This window comes from Meles meles, chromosome 7 (assembly GCF_922984935.1).
Source record: "Meles meles chromosome 7, mMelMel3.1 paternal haplotype, whole genome shotgun sequence".
In the NCBI taxonomy this organism is placed as follows: domain Eukaryota; kingdom Metazoa; phylum Chordata; class Mammalia; order Carnivora; family Mustelidae; genus Meles; species Meles meles.
In genome coordinates, this window is record NC_060072.1 from 135,418,402 (window position 1) to 135,438,479 (window position 20,078).

General features: G+C 40.8%; 1 protein-coding gene across 1 annotated transcript in view; it reads left to right on the forward strand.

The window, feature by feature from the left end:
* MYO3A (myosin IIIA) overlaps window positions 1-20,078 on the forward strand; it is a 230,683-nt gene that overhangs the window by 193,997 nt on the left and 16,608 nt on the right. Inside the window, exon 30 of the mRNA XM_046012977.1 lies at window positions 17,748-17,854. Coding sequence (XP_045868933.1) covers window positions 17,748-17,854 — 107 coding nt within the window. The remainder of the gene's footprint in view (window positions 1-17,747; window positions 17,855-20,078) is intronic.

Consider the following 20,078-nt stretch of genomic DNA (forward strand, 5'->3'; position numbering starts at 1 on the left):
TCTCCACATCCTCGCCACAGTTGTTTCTCTTGCCTTCTTGATAATATGCCTCCCAGCAGATGTTGAAATGATATCACATTGGGATTTTGATCTGTATTTTCTGCATGATGAGTGATATTGAACTCCTTTTCATTTACTGTTGGCCATTGGTATGTCTTCTTTGGAATAATGCCACTTTGGGTCATTTGCCAAATTTTAAACTGGGGTTGCTTGTCTTCTTGCTGTTGAGTTGTATGAGTTCCATATATATTTTGGATATTAATTGTTTATCTGATATTCACTCTTTACTTGATAGATGGCTTGCAAATACCTTCCCCTATCCCATACACTGCCTTTTTATTTTGTTGATGGTCTCCTTTGCCAAGCAGAAGCTTTTTTGAGTGTCATATCCAAAAAACTATTGCCAAAGTCAGTGTCAAGGAGCTTGTTCCCTATGTCTTATTCTAAGATTTATATGGCTTCAGCTTTCATGTTTAAGTCCTTAATCCGTTTTGAGGTGGGGTTTTTTTTTGTTTTGTTTTTGTTTTGTTTTTTTTTGCTATGTAAGATGAGTCCAGTTTTATTTTTTTGCCAGCGGATTTCCAGTTTCCCCAGCACCACCTGTTGAAGGAATTATCCTTTCCCCTTTGTGTCTTCTGGGTGCCCTCATCAAAAACTAGTTGACCATAGATACTTGGGTTCATTCCTGTGTTCTCTATTCTGTTCCATTGATCTTGGTGTCTGTTTTCATGCCAACATCCTACTCTCTTGGTTACTCTAACTTCATAATATAGCTTGAAATCAGGAAGCATGATGCTTCCAACCCTGTTTTTCTCTCTCAGAATTCTCTGTTGAGGACTTTGGAGAGAACTAAAGCAGCAGAAGATTATCAGAAAGTTGATTCGTTCACTTTATTTTTCAATCTGACATTTTTTAAATGGACATAAGAAAAACGCCAGGAATAAAATTTCAGTTTATGTGGACGCCAGTGAAAGTCTGAGATGTAGCTACAGAGCGGAAGGACTAACTTCACTGACGCTGTGGGGCTGCAAAAGCCCCCCACCCTCACTCCCAACCTGGATATGGAGAGAAAAGAGGAGGGTCAGAAACCTCAGATGACTAAATTTACTCAGAAGACACTAAGAAAATTGAAAGAGACTGAGTTTAACTCAGACTCATTAAAAATAATGGAACACTTGGGGCTCCTGGATGGCTCAGTCGGTTGAGTAGCCAACTTGTGATTTCGGCTCAGGTCATAATCTCAAGGTTCATGGGATCCAGCCCCCCGCATCAGCCCTGCCCTCAGCAGGGAGCCTGCTTGAGAGTCTCTCCCTCTGCCCCTCCCCCATTCACACACACGCACTCCCTCAAATAAATAAATCTTTTAAAAAAATAGTAATGTAACACTAGAAAATGGAAATGAGCACTAAAGGGTAAAAATTAAGTCTAGTTTTAGGAAAATCAGGTTGCATGTTTGTACATCTGAATTGTTGTACACTGAAAACTCAACCCTGCAATAGACAACTGCATTTTTGAAAGATCATTCCTATTGTGTTGTAGGGATAGCATTTGATGGCACAAAGGATACACGTGGAAGGCCAGCAAGAGATGCTGGTGGTTTGGATGCAGTGGTGGCTGAGGTGGGGACTGTTAGAGGCCAAGTTTAGTCTATAGAAGACCTACTAGCTAGGCAGGTGGAGAAGTATGTGGCTACGGGGCCACGAGATCATTCAGGAAGTCACTGACCGTGAGAAGAGAAGGGAGCCTAGAGTAAGAGTTCAGACCCATACAGATCAGGGAGAGAGGCACCAGCAAATAGGAGCAACTGGGGAGGGGGGAAGAACATGGGGGTCCCAATACCCTAGAAGGTCCATGAAGAAGATTTTTGGGGTGTCATATAGAATGATGCTGACAGAGTCAATTAAGAAGAGAATTATAAACTCTCCATTGAATTTCCTATGCATTGACAACTACTTACTAAATTCACAGATTTTTTTTAATGTCAGAATAGATACAAATGGAAAGGGGGATGCAAATAATCATTGTGCTACCTTTGGGGAAATTTCACCCACAACATCTGCTAGGCTTTATCATTGGAGAGAATCTATATTCATGTACTTTAAAGATCTATGCAACTTTTTAAAAAATTTCTTGAATAGTTCGTGCAAGTTTATGGCAAATATAGTTTAAAGAATTCCAACTGAGGGGTGCCTGGGTGGCTCAGTCAGTTAGGCATTGGCCTTCAGCTCAGGTCGTGATCCCAGAGTCCTGGGATAGGGCCCCGCGTTCCTTGCTCAGTGGGGAGCCTGTTTCTCCCTCTGCCTATTATACCCCATGCTTACGCTCTCCTTCCCTCCCTCCCTCTCTGAAAATAAATAAAATCTTTAAAAAACAAAACAAAGGAAGAGAAAAGAATTCCAGCTGCGATCACAAATTGGGCCAGATTTTGCTTTGTCAATTGTCGATATTTAATCCCTGCCCTGGTTCTAGATCCATCATTGTGCCTTTACCTGTGTTTTTCTTACTTCAGAAGAGGCAAACTCCAGTCTAAGTCTTAGACTCGGATTCTCTTTATAAAACAAGCCAAGTTTCCTAATCACCTAACCACATTTAAGCCAAGAACTCCCATATCCCATTCCCTGTTTCTCCAGTTCTAGTGGTTTTTCCCCGATATCTTCCGACGCCCATCGGCATCACAAACTTCGCACAGGTGCACACGTGTTGGAGGGAGTGGATTGTGACTACAGCAGTCAGCATTTACTCATCCTCAAAGTCATTTTATGTAGATTAGTTTTGTCCTCCTCAAATAGATTTTCAGCCCTCAGCCAGCAGGACCATGTCATATACTACTCTCTCCTCATTTTTCTGTTACCCTATTTATTACACATTCATCACACAGTAGACACTCAGTAGCTGCTTATTAATTGGCCAGGAAGCTGCTTAATTTCCTGCAAGAATTACAGTAGAACAAGTTTAGTGGCCAGTGGAGTGAAGATTTGAACCTATGGATTTTATAAGAACAAAAAAATGCAACATTACATTCTTTAAATGTTCATTGATTTTTTTTTAAGATTTTATTTATTTATTTGACAGAGAGAGACACAGTGAGAGAGGGAACACAACAAGGGGTAGTGGGAGAGGGAGAAGCAGGCCTCCCGCAGGGCAGGGAGCCAGATGTGGGGCTCGATCCCAGGACCCCAGGACCACGACCCGAGCCAAAGGCAGACGCTTAATGACTGAGCCACCCAGGTGCCCCTGTTCATTGATTTTTATATTATCTGATTTTCAACCCCTCCAGTCAGGGGGAAAACAAAACAAAAAAAAAAAAAAGTTCTTTAAAAAAAGAGAGAGAGATTTATTTATGGGACACCTAAGTGGCTCAGTCAGTTAGTGTCTGCCTTAAGCAGTCATGATCTCAAGGTCCTGGGATCAAGTCCCACATCACGCTCACAGGGAGCCTCCTTCTCCCTCTGCCTCTGCTGCTGTTCTCCCTGCTTGCACTCTTGCTCTCTCTCTCACACACACAAATAAATAAATAAAATCTTTAAAAATATTTGTTTATTTATTTTAGAGAGAGCGTGGCAGGGGGCGGGGGCAAAGGGAAAGGGAGAGAGAAACTCAAGCAGACACTGTGCCAAGCACAGAGCCCAACTTGATCTCACAACCCTGAAATCACAACCTGAGTCAAAACCAAGAGTCGAGTGCCTAACTGACTGTGCCATCCAGGCGCCGCAGGTAAAAACATTCCTATAATATATATAGAAGTCCTGTTTCCTTAGATCATCAGAATTATTAAGCGCCAACTTTGGCAGCCTCCCTCACCTGTGGAGGCGGATTTAGCTGATGCACTCTTAGCTCAGGTTCCTCAGTCCACCCCTGCAGTACGGACCTTGTGGCAAACTGTGCCTCCGCACGAAGAATTTCAGTTGGGAAATCAAAGTCAAGCTCATTTATAAGTAAGTCCATCATTAAAATAAGCCTAAGAGTCACCTGAAATTTTTTTTTTAATTTGACAGAGAGATCACAAGTAGGCAGAGAGGCAGGCAAAGGTGGGGAAGCAGGCTCCCTGCTGAGCAGAGAGCCCGATGCAGGGCTTGATCCCAGGATCCTGAGATCATGACCCAGCCGAAGGCAGAAGCTTAACCCACTGAGCCACCCAGGCGCCCCCAAATTTTATTTATTAATTTTTTATTTATTTTTTAAAGGCTTTATTTATTTATTTGACAGACAGCGATCACAAGTAGGCAGAGAGGCACACACAGAGAGAGGAGGATGCAGGCTCCCTGCCGAGCAGAGAGCCCGATGCGGGGCTTGATCCTAGGACCCTGAGATCATGACCTGCGCCGAAGGCAGAGGCTTAACCCACTGAGCCACCCAGCCCCCCTCACCTGAAATTTTAATTCTCTCATGAGTCTCAGAAATCAATAGGCATCTCCAACTATCTGCTACTCCAGACTTGTTGTAGGACTCAGTAAGCTTTAGCTGGATTCTATAAAGTGGCCTGGGAGAATGTCTTACCTAGTTTTTTTTTAAAAAGCCCTAGAAAACATGGATAGTGTGCAAAGATAATTAATTTTTTCTTTTTTGTGTGTGTGTAAGATTTTATTTGTTTATTTGAGAGAGGGGGAGAGCGCACGAGCAGAGAGGTAGGGGCAGAAAGCGAGGGATAAAGAGACTCCCCACTGAGCGGGGAGCCTGTTGAGGGGCTGGATTCCAGAACCCTGGGATCCTGGGACCTGACCCGAAGGCAGACGCTTAACCTACTGAGCCACCCAGGTGCCCCGATAACTAAAGTGTTCAAGTTAATTTTAATAAGCTATAACCTTTCCCTGTAAGGTTTCTCTCTCTCTCTGAGATGTATTTTTTAATGTGCACAAGTGTCAAGGTAAAATGTTGTCCAAATGAGGACTGAGCAGCTAGCTAAGAAATTTCAAAATAAAGTAAGGTAAGTACATGAACTACTTATTTTATATCTTTCTTTTGATAGCAGTTTCAATAAATTGAACCCGACGGGTTCTAACTGCACTTGCATTTCTGTTGAGAGAAAGGCAGTGTAAGGTATGTATACCTAGAGCGTAGCCGTTGTCCTAATACATTCTGTTGTGTTCATAAGTATACAATGACATTGCGTTATTTCTCCCTGCTTGGTGTGTGGGGGAGATGTTTTGCTTCCTAATTATGGTACACCTGGCAATTTGTTTTGACCATTGTGAAGAGAAGAGAAAAGATTAATTGCAGGACAAATTCTGGGAACACAAAAGCATATTCTCTTTCTTTCCGTTTACAAAGAAGCTGTGACTATCCAACAGGCTGTAATTTTTTAATGGGTTGCAAGGTTAACAAATAAGGATGCTATTGTAATTCTCATGCTTCATTTACATAATATCGACAGGATATTCAACACTAGATCAGAGCAGCCCCTTGCCATATACACATGCAGTGGATATAATACAGATGCTTTTAGGTTGCTTTGAGAGTAAATATCAGGGGGGAAAAAATCACAATTTTCCATTGATTTCTAAATTTTTATGGCATTTAGACTCATGCAATGACCCGTGATTCATTCAGTTATTGTGATGCAGATTTGATCTGCTTGATTATTTAGGATTGCCTCTCACCTCGCCATTGTGATGCCAGCACCTAGAAATGCATTTGCAGACTCTCCAAGAATATACGTCCACCCGTGTCTGTCCACATGCTCACACCCATGGGAAAGCCAGCTAGCTCAAATAATGTTGGCTTGTGTATTTTATAGAATTATTTTCTCAGTAAGAGTGAAAAATAAAGAGATTTCAGAAGTTCTGTTGCTTCCCACCCAGTACTTCTCTTCCTGAGTTTATTTGCTATTCCTCTTTCTTCATAAGAAGTAATCCTAACTCTCCAAGTCTCTTAAGAAGAGAAGTCAGTATATAAAATTAAATGACTTTATTTACAATCTTACAATTCAGTGAAGATCATTTAATTACATACTAAATACTAATCACATAAAGGAGCTTATTTCACATAAGTTTACAGTCTAAATTATGGATTTCTGATGAATTAACTGAATTCGTTCAGACAAAACACTTGACCCAGAAGCCTCTGATGGAAACAGCTGCACTTTTGGCACACAAAATATTTCCCCTCATTCTACACTTTTTATCTGCTCTAAGCTGTGGAGGTAGCTAATACACTTCCTACCATGTAGCTAATAAACTTTCCCCCAACTTTCATTAAAGTTTTGATTAAAATGCACATAAAAATGCAATAATATCAGCAGCACTGGAAACTGAGTTTCTTCTTTACCTATTTTGACACCGTACTACTTAGCTACGTGGGATCAATTCACAGAGAAATTATATAGCAGAGTTAATACAATAGTATAATCAACACCATAAATTCATGTCTATCCTGTAGAGGATAATTTCACATCCTGTAGAGACAATACCTTTTTTTAATTTCACATCCTAATTTCACATCCTGTAGAGACAATACCTTTTTTTTTTTTTCAAATATCTGGTGTATTTAAAAAAATTTTTTTTTCATTTTTATTTTAATTCCAGTTGACATACAGTGTAATATTAGTTTCAGGGGTATGATATAGTGATTCAGTACTTCCATACAACACCTAGTACTCACCACAGATTGAATATTATTAATATTTTCCTTTGCTTTTTGCCTCTCTCTTGGTCTCTCTCCCTTCCCCAATCTCTTTTGTTTCTTCTAACTAGACACACTAGGCCAGTCCACAAACTCCCCAAAATCGTAATAAAATGTGATTATGTTTTCTAACCATAATGCAATTGAGATACAATTGACGAACACATATCAGCAAATTAAAAATCAGTAAGATAATATGAAGTAAATAAATTATAATTAGAGCTATAAATTATTTTTAATTAATAAAAATGGGAGTGGCCACATATAAAAACTATGAATGGGTTGCATCCAGGTCTATACGCATAAGAAAATTCAAATCCTTAAATGTTTTCATTATTAACTGAGAAAAAATAATGAAAAAAGAAATTTTGAGAAATTGAGAAATTTTTAAAGGAGATTCAAGGTTATTCAACACCAGGAAAAACAGAAAAAGGAAATAATTACGATATAACGAAAATATACCAAATATCTAAATGAAGCTAAGCTAATAGTTTTATTTGAAAATAACTTGGTAAGAATTTGCAAATAAAACAACAAAATAAATTCCTAACTGCTTAAAAAAGAATCCACAAAAAATTAGAAGTAAGAACATTATAACAAATGCAGCTGATAATACCAAAATCCTATCATACTATAAATGCAGTCAATTTCACAAAAACAACTTGGGGATGAAATATAAATTTCTGAAAAGAAGTCAGTCAACATGATGATGTGTCTGTCAAAGAAAAGTTGACTAGAACTCAGTGTTTTAGACAACTACATTTAAAGTTCAGGAGACAAGTAATTCCCATGTTATGTAATCTGAGAAAAAAAGGGTAATGTAGAAAATTACCTATTTTATGAAGGTCATGTATCCTGAAACTGAAGTCTGACAGGTAACGTTTTAGAAAGGAAGGAGGGAAAGGGGCAGGGAGGAAAGGAAGGAAGCTATGAGCCAATCTCACAATTTAGAGGTAAAACTCCTAAGTGCGATACTAATTGAAAGAAATATTACACTAAGAGACTCTCTAAATAGCACATATTAATGGAACATGATATCAAAAGGTCAAAAGAAAAAAGCCATCTTGATAAACACTGAAACAGTTTTCAATAAAATAACACCTGGTCCTGATGAAAAGCAAATTAAAAATAGGAGCAGATTCTTTAATAATATGAAGACCACACTTCTTACGCCAATTGTCAACGCCATTATTTCCTGTAAAACACTGGAAACAGTTCTGTTAGAAAGTAGGATTAAGATAAGGATGCTAGTGACTATACTATTCTACATTATTTGGGAACTTCTACCTGATGTAATGAAACAGGAAAAGGAAGTCTTTTTTTTTTTAACTCTTTAAAAATTTTTATTTATTTACTTTTGAGAAAGAGAAAGAGCATGAGCACAAGTCTGGGGCGGAGGGGCAGAGGGAGAGGCAGACTCCCCACTGAGCAGGGAACCCAATGAGGTACTTGATCCCAGGACCCTGGGATCATGACCTGAGCCAAAGGCAGACGCTTAAACGACTGAGCCACCCAGGCACCCCACTGAACAGAAGTTACTATAAAAGCATAGCTATTGAAAAGGAGAAGTTGTAAGGGAATTAGTAGAAGACATGAATTTCAGTCTTAAAAATGCAAGGGGTGAACCAAAATGATGGGTATTAACGATATTCAGCAAGGATATATATGTGAATAGGTAAGTAGATCTTGTAAAAGTGTATAATGGGAAAAGCGCACATTAGAAATAATAACCCAAAAGGGTGGAGGAGCTTGAAATAAAGCTGGCAAGAAAACCACAAAGAGGCAAAAAAAGATGTGGATAATGGAATGACACACTGTTTCTGGATTGGAACATAAGATATTGTAAACAGGACTATTCTAAAATTCATTTCTAGGTTGAAAAAGAAAGCTGCATTCGATCTCTATGAGATTTTCTTTAGAACTTGAGATGTCCCTAAAGATCATTTGTAAATTTCAGAAAAAAAGAATAATTACAAAGGAGGACTTTCTTTATTAGATAGTAAAATGAATAACATGAAGCTCTAATAATTAAAACCAGAGGCTTCTGTCATAAAAATCAACCACAAACTAAAGAAGTAGGATAGCCCTAAAATTAACCCTAATATATATCAAAACCTGTCACAAAAAGATACACAGCAGAACAATAAGAGGTAAACAGATAATTTGTAAAATTTTTATGATGTGGAGAGAAGAAATAAGATAATCCTACTTCAGGATGGATATGCAAATATTTCCCAGATACGTTAATGATTTCATTGTAAGAAATAAACCAAAAGCAACCAAATGATATGAACTAAGTCTGCACAATCTCTGCTTAGGAAAGAATCCAACATAAGAAGTAATAAAAGGAATTTTTAAATTTTAAAAGAAGAGATAGGCTAGCTTTGGACTGCATTAACGTTTAAACCTTCGAGAGATTATCAAGTGTCATTAGAAGTTAAAGAATCAAACACAAGATAAGAAACTTAGAACAAATGGAAAAGGTGAACATGTGTATTGCCCAAAGGGCTCTTATAAATAATCAGAAAAAACATTAACATCCCCAATGGAAAAATCAGCACAAGACGTTAATCAATGCAAGTGACAAATAAGAATATATGTGATCACCCTAGAAATAGAAATACAAGTTAGAGCAAGTTGTTGTTTTTTTACTTAGCAAAATGGCAAGGATGAAGAAATGTTTAACAGTGATGAGAAAATTTAATTTTTCTCATACACTAAATTAATTATTTAATTATTCTCATTTAATTATTCTCAAGCACTAATGGTAAGACTGTAGAGTCAACATTTCGAAAGTAATTTGGCAATATAGAAAAAAATGGAAATAGGTGTGCATCATTGACCCAATAAACCCACTTATGAGGACATAGCCTAAGGAAACAACTGCAAGAAGAAAAATTTATGTACTGGCAAAAAATAAAATGAGACAAGAAGAAAATGATTAATAAATAATGACACGTCCATAGATCGAATATTAACAGCCCCGAAAATTCATTTTTCAAAGAATAACCTTGGCAAACGGCTAGCTAACCTAACTACTGGATAAAATATTACAGAATTGGAATTTGAATGCTGTGAATAATCAGCTTAACCTTCCTCCCTGTGAGGCCATTCCTTAAGAAGAGCACCTGGACAAAAGGCTCCAGAAAAGCCAGGTTCACTGGCTGAGGGAAAACGAGGTGCTCTCTCCAGAGAGTGGACTTTCTCCACTTGGGCCTTCAGAGTCCACCTCTGCATTAAATTAAGATCTGAATGATGTTACTGCAGCCTGGTACAGAGCCCCCAGTGGATGTGTGGGAAGACTAGAGTGTCATCTCCAGAGACGTCCTCTTCGTTGCCAGGCTGGCTTGGGTCACTGAGCGCCTTCTTGACATTTCCTCCAGCCATGCTCTGGACCAGACAGGCTCTAGTCAGGAATAATGGCTTAACTAAAACTCTGAGCCTTTCTCACCCCACCTTGACAGGAACCACCTAATCTGCGTGTTACCAAGTAGGAGCAGAGGGCAAGAAGAGACTAAACGTTGTGTGTTTAGAATCAGATAACATTCTTCTATTCTGTGTTTTCCAAAGGCCAATCTGAGAAAATGACTGTGATCAGTCTATCTAAAATTGGAATCTTTGGGAAAAATTAACATTGGTTCCCCCTCAGGCTATCTATGCAGATATTTTTCAGATAGATTAAGATCCTGTCCTTCAAAAACAGCCAAGATGTAATAAGGGGCCTTAAATACGGTTCTCTGGGCAAGTAGGCTTGTGTTTTGTTGTCTGACCGTGTCCATAGTCCCGTGGACAGTCGCTCGGCATGATGGCCCGCCATCCCCCATGAAGAAGGCACTCTCGAGAGATCATCAGTGTCACCATGTGTATTCTCTCTTAGGATGCCCTGCTTGGATGACTGTGCACGAGTGTGCAAGACAGCTGCGCGTAAGGACATAACCAACCCCATGACTAGAACAGAGCTAGCCTTTGAGGACTCTAGTCCAAGACCTCAGCCCAACGAGGGTGCCAGCCACCAAAAGCAGATATGTAGTGATCATGTCCAAGAGCCAATAATAATCTAGAGGGCATGTCTCTTCGTTCCACAACCCCTCCCTCCCCACCCTAAACAGAGCAGCTTTATTCTCCTCTGTTTCTTCTGTGACCTAACTAGAATAGACATGAGGGGCAGGCTTGGAGGGCAGCACCTAAACCTTACCTAAACCTAGGAACACAATTTAAAAACCAAATGCTCACTTCTCAAGGTTCTGGATATTAGTGCAATGTGCCTACATCGGGGAGTGGCAAAAAGCTGAAAAGCCCATGCCCTACAGAATAAGCACAGATGCGTGTTGGCTCTGGGACATCAGTTTTTGGTTGGTAGAAAAGAACAAGCCAAAGGAGTCACTTGGGCAGTCCTAAATGGGGATGGAGGCCAGTAGCTGCCAATCAAGAAGGTCAGAGGAAGCCTGTGAGTCAGACCCAGGGAATGGTAAAGCATCCCCAGAGCGGTAAGGACACTCAGAATAGCAGAAGCACCTCCCCTTACAACCCTTCCCCTCAGGTTGACTCAAGAGAGCACAGACAGACCATACAGGAAAGCAAGTGGCCAAACCCAGGGTAACCACAAGAAATGAAAATATCTCCAGAGCGTGCGCAGTGCAAGGGAGAGGGGACCAGTGTAGACTGAACTATATCTTGTCTTTTCCACACTGGCTGGCCTGGCTATGGAAACAGTACCTTCTGGAAGGCAGGTTGCAATCCTGAGTGCATGAATTCTGCCTTTGACATGCAGCAATGAATATTCCTCCCTTCTAAGATTTCTGTAGGTCAAATGTATTGCTTAAAGTTCACAGACTGTCAGCAGTAAATGGGAAATTTACAAAGGACTAAAAAATGGATTTCTTAAACAATTACAATAACAGAAGTGCCTTTCCATTCTGCTAATATCTGATTTAGATGATCCTTATGCAAATTATGGTCTCAGTGTATGCTTAAGTAAAAATAGTTAATTATTATTAAAATGAGAATAATACGGAGATAATGAGTTTCTAAAGCAAATATTGCTAATGACTTTTAAGCTTTCTTCCAAAAAAAAACAAATATTGAACTGTTTGTCCTTTCATTACTCAAAGAAATGTGCATTCCTGGTAAACTAAACCACCTAAATATTACCAGAACTACAGTATAAATAAATATTTTACCTTCTGGCTATTTAATGTAGCAATAACCTTTACAAGCTAATATTTATCATGCTCATCACACAAAACAGTCACAAACCTAATTTTGCTACTGCCAACATTGATACTTGTTGATAATTTGGGATTACAAATGTTTGTGTCACTTATGTAATTAAGGGGTTAGAATGACGTTAGCAGACGGTGTTTGTACACTCCCAAAAGAACAAAAATTTAGAGGGCAAAATCAACTTGCCTTTCTGGAATATTTGTATGCTGATAGCTCATGGGAAGTTTGGTCTTCAAAAATAAAAAATAGTCTGGGGAAATTTAATTTAAATGCAATCAGACCCTGTTGAACACACTCATCAATAATTTTCACTTACTGGCTGGCCACTTTGCATGGCAATATCTTAAGTGAGACACCCTTTTAAAAAGAACATTCAGCCCTCTGCTTCTCATTATCCTAGTGAAGGAAAAAAGTCCGTGGATGAACATGAGAACAGATTCTCCAAGAGACAAGAATTAAACAGAAATTCTTAAAATTCAACACATTTTGACATTTTTTATCTCTATAATATATACATACCCACTTGCCTATTTGTAATTTTACATAAATGAAGTATTTTTTAAGATTTTATTTATTTATTTGACAGAGAGAGATCACAAGTAGGTAGAGAGGCAGGCAGAGGGAGAGGGGGAAGCAGCCTCCCTGCTGAGCAGAGAGCCCGATGCAGGGCTCGATCCCAGGACCCCGGGAACATGACCTGAACCGAAGGCAGAAGCTTAACCCATTGAGCCACCCAGGTGCCCCATAAATGAAGTATTTTTTGATATACCCTTTTTCCCGTTTCCTTACCCCTGTTGTCCCTCCCCAACCCACACTGCCTGCCCCCTCAAGACAACCTTTATCCTAAAGTCTGTATTCTTTCATTGCTTTTGCAGATATACACAGATAAACATACATGCACACATACCCACGTACACATACAGAGATTTTTGTCATTGTTTTATATAAATAAGATCATAATATAAATGCCTACACATCTTGCTTTTCTCCTTCAGTTCCTGAGCAGGATTCCCTGCACATCAGCTGGCATAGCTCTAACTCATTCTTTTTACTGGCTAGATAATATTTCATGTGTATTTCACAGTGACTTAAGTCAACTTTTCTCTCTTGCTAGGCATTCACTGTTTCAATATTTGGCCACTATGAAGGAGGTTGCAGTAAACATCTTTGGGAGAATGTCCCAGTATGCCAGGATTTTAGTTTTGTGGGATAAGTTTCCAGGGTAGAGTTATTGGGTTGAAAGGTATGTTTAGTTTTGATAGACTGCTTTCCCAAAAGCCCTATCAATCAACATTTTCTTCAACAATTTGTGAGAACATACTTTTTTTTTACATCCCATTCAGTACTGTTGTTAACCTTCTTCTTAATCTTTGCTAAATGTCCCTGAAGTAAAATGATATTTTCTTGTTATTTTAACCTATATTGTCTTGTCTACTAGCCAGCACAGGCACCTTCCTATGCTTCCTATTGTTGGCAAGATTGGTTTCTTCTGAGGTCGCTCTCCTTGGCTTCTCCCTGTGCCTTTACATGGTCTTCCTTCTGTGTGAGTCTGTGTCCTTATCTCTTCTTCTTACAAGAACACAGTCATAATGGATCAGGACCCATCCTTGTCACCTCACTTTAAAGATGTTTTCTTGGGGTGCCTGGGAGGCTCAATGGGTTAAAGCCTCTTCCTTCAGCTCAGGTCATGATCCCAGGGTCCTGGGATGGAGCCCCGCATCGGGCTTTCTGCTCAGCAGGGAGCCTGCTTCCTCCTCTCTCTCTCTGCCTGCCTCTCTGCCTACTTGTGATCTCCGTCAAATGAATAAATAAAATCTTTTTTAAAAAAATAAAGACGTTTTCTCCAGTCATATTCTGAGGTACGGGGGACTAGGTCTTTCACATGTGAATTTTGAGTGGATACAATTCATTTCAAATGATCTGTACAGCCTCTGAGTACTGTTAGTGTCCCTGAAAGGGGGGTCATGGACAGTCAGTGAGAGCTTCACGGAAGAGCAGGCTTAAGATTTCAGTGAGGCCATGAGAAGCTTTTCTGTGAGAAAATGAGAATAAACAAAGTGATGGCTATAGACATGGTGTGTCAGGGTTCAGTGAGGTAAGCAGACTGACCAGAGGTGATAGTTCATTTTGGGGGGAAGTGGGTTATAAAATTGGAACTGCCAAGATTCTAAGTAACCTAGATTTAGTAGGAGAAGTTTAGGCTTAATCAAAGAAGAAAAAAAAAGCATCATAAACTTTTGAAAAGTAAAACCTCATAATTAAAATGATATTTAAAGGGGGAAAAAGCTGGTGTTCATTTGTGAGATGAAACATGGAGAACAGGTGAAGGCTGTGCCATAATTATTAAATGAGCAGTTTAGCCCAGAGCGGTAGCAGTGATAGACAGGAAGAAACAGTGGGTGACTATTAGACATCTCAAAGTATGTATCCAAAAATTGACAGAAGTTGATGATTGTGTGTTTATAGGAAATGAGCAACAGGGATAAGGCAAAGGCGATGTCCACATTTTGAGCTGGAGCGGGGTGGGGGTGGGGGACAGAAATGATGATGCCGTGCCATGGAGCTTGTGATATATAGAATCCTGCATGGAGAAGAAAGTGACCACCAGTGCATTTGAGCCTAAGAGTTTGAGACGGAAGTATTCAACAGGGCATAAGACATTGGGACGAGAGCTCTGGCAGGGGGAGAACGTCAACCCTAAGCTGGGCATCCGTAAGCTCTTCAGTATGGAGTCCACTGTGGGAAGTGCAAGGAATGAAGAGGGAAGTGACTCAGTCCTGGAGGCAAAGGGATTATTTGCTCATCCAGCAACATTTTATTAAGCACTGACTGTATGTCAAGCATGTCCTTAAGTGCCAGGAATACGAAGATAAATCAGATAAGGGATCGCCCCTCCGAAATCTCCCCCTCAATCATGAAGGTCAGAGATGGTCGATAATGTTAAATGATGAAGTCAGCCATTGAGGGACAGATAAAGGGCCTTTGTATTTGTCAATAAAGTGGTCACCCTTGACTTTGTAGAAGGCAGTTTCAATAGTCTGGTAATAGAAATGAGACTGAATGGGGAAACCTTTGATGAGACAGTGGAGACAAGAGCAGGTCTCTCTTTATTGCCAGAACTGGTTCTGTTTTCCACTCTCCTGGCCTTTATTCAGATTCTTTGCCACCTTCCGCTTAATTAACTTCTGTTACAATAGTAAAACCCTGATATTATAATTCAGACTTTAACATTAAAATCAAGTTAGGGCACCTGGGTGGCTCAGTTGGTTGAGTATCTGCTTTCAGCTCAGACCATGATCTCAGGATCCTGGGATCAAGTCTCACATTGGGCTCTCTGCTCAGTGGAGAGCCTGCTTCTCCCTCTCCCTCTGCTGCTGCCCCTGCTCCTGCTCTCTCTCTCTCTCTCTCTCTCTCTCTCTATATATATATATGTATCTGTCTCTCAAATAAATAAATAAAATCTTTTAAAAATAAGTAAATAAAGTCAAGTTAAAATTTAGTCACAGGGCAGTTTCATGCTTCTAAAAACATAATATCTTCATACCATATGTTTACGTTTCTTGCCATTCAGATTCAAATGAATAAAATAAGAGGATAAAACCAAAACATTTTACAATGATAAGACTTTGCAAGAGCCATAGAAGCTGTTTAATAAGCACTGAGAAATGATGAGCAGGAGAAAGAAAAAACTAAAAGACCACTATTTGTGCTGGTGGCAAGAATCCAGCTTTTATCGTCTTTCCTGGTGTTTGTGAAAATCTAGGACAGGATCCGAAAGGGCTCAGATACTTGGATTCCCTCCACTCCTTTTTCTATCCCTGTAGAGAGGAACGGAGAGAGGGAACAGGAGACAAATCTCCAGAGATTAGGTGGGAAAGGGCTTTCACTCTTCCTATCACTGATCTCTGTTAACAGGGTCTCCTGAACGAAGATCTCATTTTCTTTGTTCTTATTCAAAAAAGAATGTAGGATTTCTGGGGTTGTCTCTGATTGTTCCATGCATTACACGTCTACAAAGTACTCCCAGCTGGCTGATCTATCTTTGCCATCCCGCAGTTTCTCGTAGACTCTGAAGTGAATGAGCTAGATTATGTGAGAATATGAATGCCATTGTGATAAGCACGTTCACCAAGTGGACTGGGCATGAGACTAGAAAGTCTCTATCCTGGTTGAAACTGGTTTGCACTACCAGTCATGGTTATTTACACATAGTAGAGATATTCATTGATTTGATCTATTTGACTTGAGTTGGTTAGTATGGTTTGGAGAAATTCAGTTTCTCTGTGTATTTCTACATGTAGATGAGGAATCATTCCTTCCCCTTTATTACACAAAGTCATGATCTGTTATTGCCTTTAAAGTCCAGCCAACAAACATATGGTCAGATGTAAGTTGAATGTAAGTCATTCTCCAGTAAGCACCCCTACCCTATTCCCACCCTGATCTTGATCTTGATCTTCATGTATCCATTGAACAGACATTTCTGCACAAAAGCAGTCAGAGGATGCAGTGGTCATGAATCATGACAAACAGACAAATACTTGCTGAGATGCCCATTGGCCCTGTAAATGTAAAGCCACGTGTGACAAGTGTTACCAACCCAGTGCACAGAGCGTCAGAAACTAATGATGCTGCTGCAGCTTTAAGAACTTGGCTATATTGAAAAAAGAGCAGAAGACAAATTTTATTCTTTCTTGGTGAAGGTTTTTTAAGTCAGGTCTGAAGACCCTAATAGCTTGAGGTTCTACATTTAGAAGGGAGCCAAACCTGCAAATTAGCAGTGTTCTTATTCGGGCACAAATTAGGAGATGGTCCTTGAAGTAGAGATTGGATGGAGCACAGCTTGGATGGATTTCTGTGCATTGAGTTTGTATCCTGAGACTTTACGGAATTTTCATGTCCAGCGTGTTTTTAGCAGAGTCTTTTGGGTTTTCTATGTAGGGTATCCTGTCACCTTGCAAAGAGTGAAAGTCTTACTTCTTCTTTGCCAATTGAGATGCCCTTTATTCCTTTTTGTTGTCTGATGCTGAGGCTAGGACCTCCAGGACCATGTTGAATTAAAGTCGTGAGAGTGGACATCCCTGTCTTCTTCCTGACTTTGGAGGAAAACTCAGCTTTTCCCCATTGAGGATATTAGCTGTGAGTTTTTCATAAATGGCCTTTATTATGTTCAGGTATGTGCCCTCAAAACCTACTTTGTTGAGGGTTTTTATCATGAATACGTGTGTACCTTGTCAGCTGTTCTTCTGTATCTATTGAAATGATCATATGGTTCTTACCCTTTCTTTTATTCATGTGATGTATCATGTTGATTGATTCGTGACTAGTGAACCACCCTTGCAACCCCAGGAATAAATCCCTGGGTTGATCGTAGGGAGTGATTTTTTTCAACGTATTGTTGGATTCAGTTTGCTAGTATCTTGTGGAGTATTTCCTCATCTATGTTCATCAGAAATACTGGCCTGTAGTTCTTCTTACTTGTGATGTCTTTATCCGGTTTTGCTCTCAGGGTAATGCTGGCCTCATAGAATGAATTTGGAAGTTCTTAACTCTTCTTTAAATGTGTGACATAATACCCCTTCTGAAGAATTTTCTGGTAGCTTCAACTCCTCTCCCCATCATCCTCTGAATTTCTGTATGCCATTCCACATTACCAAACTATGCATTTCTTTTCTTCCCCTTCTTTCCTTTCCCTTACCTGTCAAAGCCCCAGACCACCAAACAGTCAGAAGGAATGTGTGGCAAGAGATATGACAAAGGTTGTTTGGGGGAACAAAGGTCTTTCCTCTTTCTACCATCTTGAGCCCTAGTTGTATGTATATAATTTTTTACTTACCCCAAAAGAAGACATTGCCTGATAACCGTCCTTGTAATTGAATGCTTGTTTATGATCACCTTTCTCATAGGTATCTCTAAAGAAGAAGAGCCAAAAATATTGAGACCCCCAAGACGGCCCCGGAAACCCAAAACATTAAATAGCCCTGAGGACTCCACATACTATTACCTGCTACATGTAAGTGGCTCACTCTTACTACCAGATGGGAGCCATAGCATCCACTAACACCCCTCTTTGTCCTGGTCCAAGCCTGCCCCCACAGTCCTGTAACCCCACCCCCACCCCCGTCCTCCAGCAGTCTTCTCTGAGCGTACATTAGTTGAGCTGAGATGCAAATACCAACCCAGAAAGAGAAGTGGTCGTTAACAGGAGCTCTCCAGAGAGCCACCTCTGGTCAAAGGGCGAGCTTAAGGAAAAGAAGAAAGGGAAAGAGGAAGAAAGACATTTACTTAAGTACATTTTAAATTCCAGGCCTAGAAGGAGGGGTGTTCACACACTGTGACATCTAATCCTATGAATAGCCCTTCAGGTGGTGTCCTCCTCTTGCTGGTCAGGACTCAGACCCAGATAGGCACCCCAGAGCTGCCGGGGTCATCCGCTATGCTCAGGTCATTAGCTATGTGCAGTAAGAGGTTACTACACAGCTCCTGCTTACTCCCTGTGTGCAACCTGCCAGCCCGTGCTTCCTCTCCTGCTCCTGCTCTCCGTGAAATGCCGCCATCATCCACTGGTGACCCAGACCAAGAACCTGGGAATCGTCCTGGATCTTGCCCTCTCTCTCATTCCTGACATCCAATCTGTCACCTAAAGCAGGGCTTCTCCTGGCCAAGGCTCCCTCCCACGCATGCCGTATCTCTGACCCCAGGGGTGACACTCTAGACCACCTTCATTTTAGGTGAGGACTAAAATATTTCAGGCTGCCAACCTTGGCATCTCCAGCCCCTACCAAAATGTTTCTCTAGACCATCTTGTGAGTGTTCCTCCTTGCTGATCCTTCTGAGAGCTCAGCAGTTCCTTAAGCAGGAAGTCCAGACGCCGGAGAGGCCCTCCTCATGGACCTCAGGACTACTCATCAGCCCCTTCTCCGGGCCGCATGTCCACTAGCCACGGCTAACTACCGGAAATCCCGACAGCCACGGCTTTTCTCTCACATTCCTCAGACCTTTGCACCTGCTGATCCTTCCCTCTGCCATGCTTATTCCCTCTTCCACCCTACTGCCACAAGGAGAGAGCAAGGATTCTCCCCCACACACCCAGAGAATGCTTCCCATCTGTTGGAATTTTTCCTAGCTTTTGGGCAAAAAATGGAGTTCCCACTTGATTTCCAAGTCAAACAGTCTCCTAGTCCTCTCTTCTTTCTGGGGGTTTCTCTCCAGTGTCTTTGGAAGGCTCCCCTTCCACATTGGTGTTGCCTAGCACTCAACCTTAGGCTCTCTTCTCCTCTCATTACCTTTGGACAATCTCATGACCTCAGTTACTACCGATTCCCAAATTGTCGCCTCTGGCCAGATCTCTCTCAAGCTCCACACTCAGATCTCAAACTGGCTAGTGTTTGTCTTTCATACTATACATGGATATGCGCACGCGTGCGCGCGCACACAACACACACACACACACACACACACACACAGCTTTACTGAGATATGTCATATACCATACAATTCACCCACCTAAAATATACAATAAAATGGTTTTCATTATCTTCAGAGTTGCAGAGCCATCACCATAATCAGTTTTAGAATATTTTCATCACCCCCAAAAGAAACTCCATGCCCATTAGCAGTCATTGCCCATCCCCTTCCTCCAGCCCTAGGCAAACACTAACCTATTTTCTATTTGCCTGTTCTGAACAATTCATATAAATAGAAATGTGTGACATGTGGTCCCTGCGAATGAACGACCAGCTCTTTTTACAAAACAGCAATCAGAATAAAATCCTGACTCCTCCCCCTTTCTCATTTCATATCCAAAAACCTACCTCTCAAGTATCTCCTGAATTTCTATTTCTCTCCACACCATGTGCCCAGGATTCCCAGTTGATATTTCTGCATCTGTCCTCCCTCTCAGTTCTCTTGTTTTGCTCCGCTTCTCATTAATGCATCTTTCACACTGTACAGTAGGGTTTCTAAAATTAACATCTGGTGGCAGCACCCTCTGATGGAAAACCTCATAATGACTTCCTAGTGTCCTGTGATAGAAGGGCTGGTCAACGTCAGGGCCTTGCTTACCTTCCCAGCCTCCTGACATTCATTCACCCCTTTTTTCTCTCCTCTCCAGCCATTCCCTCTCATTAACCTATACCTGAGCTTCATGTTGTCAGTAGGCAGTTGTTCCCGGACATGCTCTGTCCTCAGCCCAGAACCACTTCCTTTTCCTGTTCTCACCTTACGGGAACAAAATA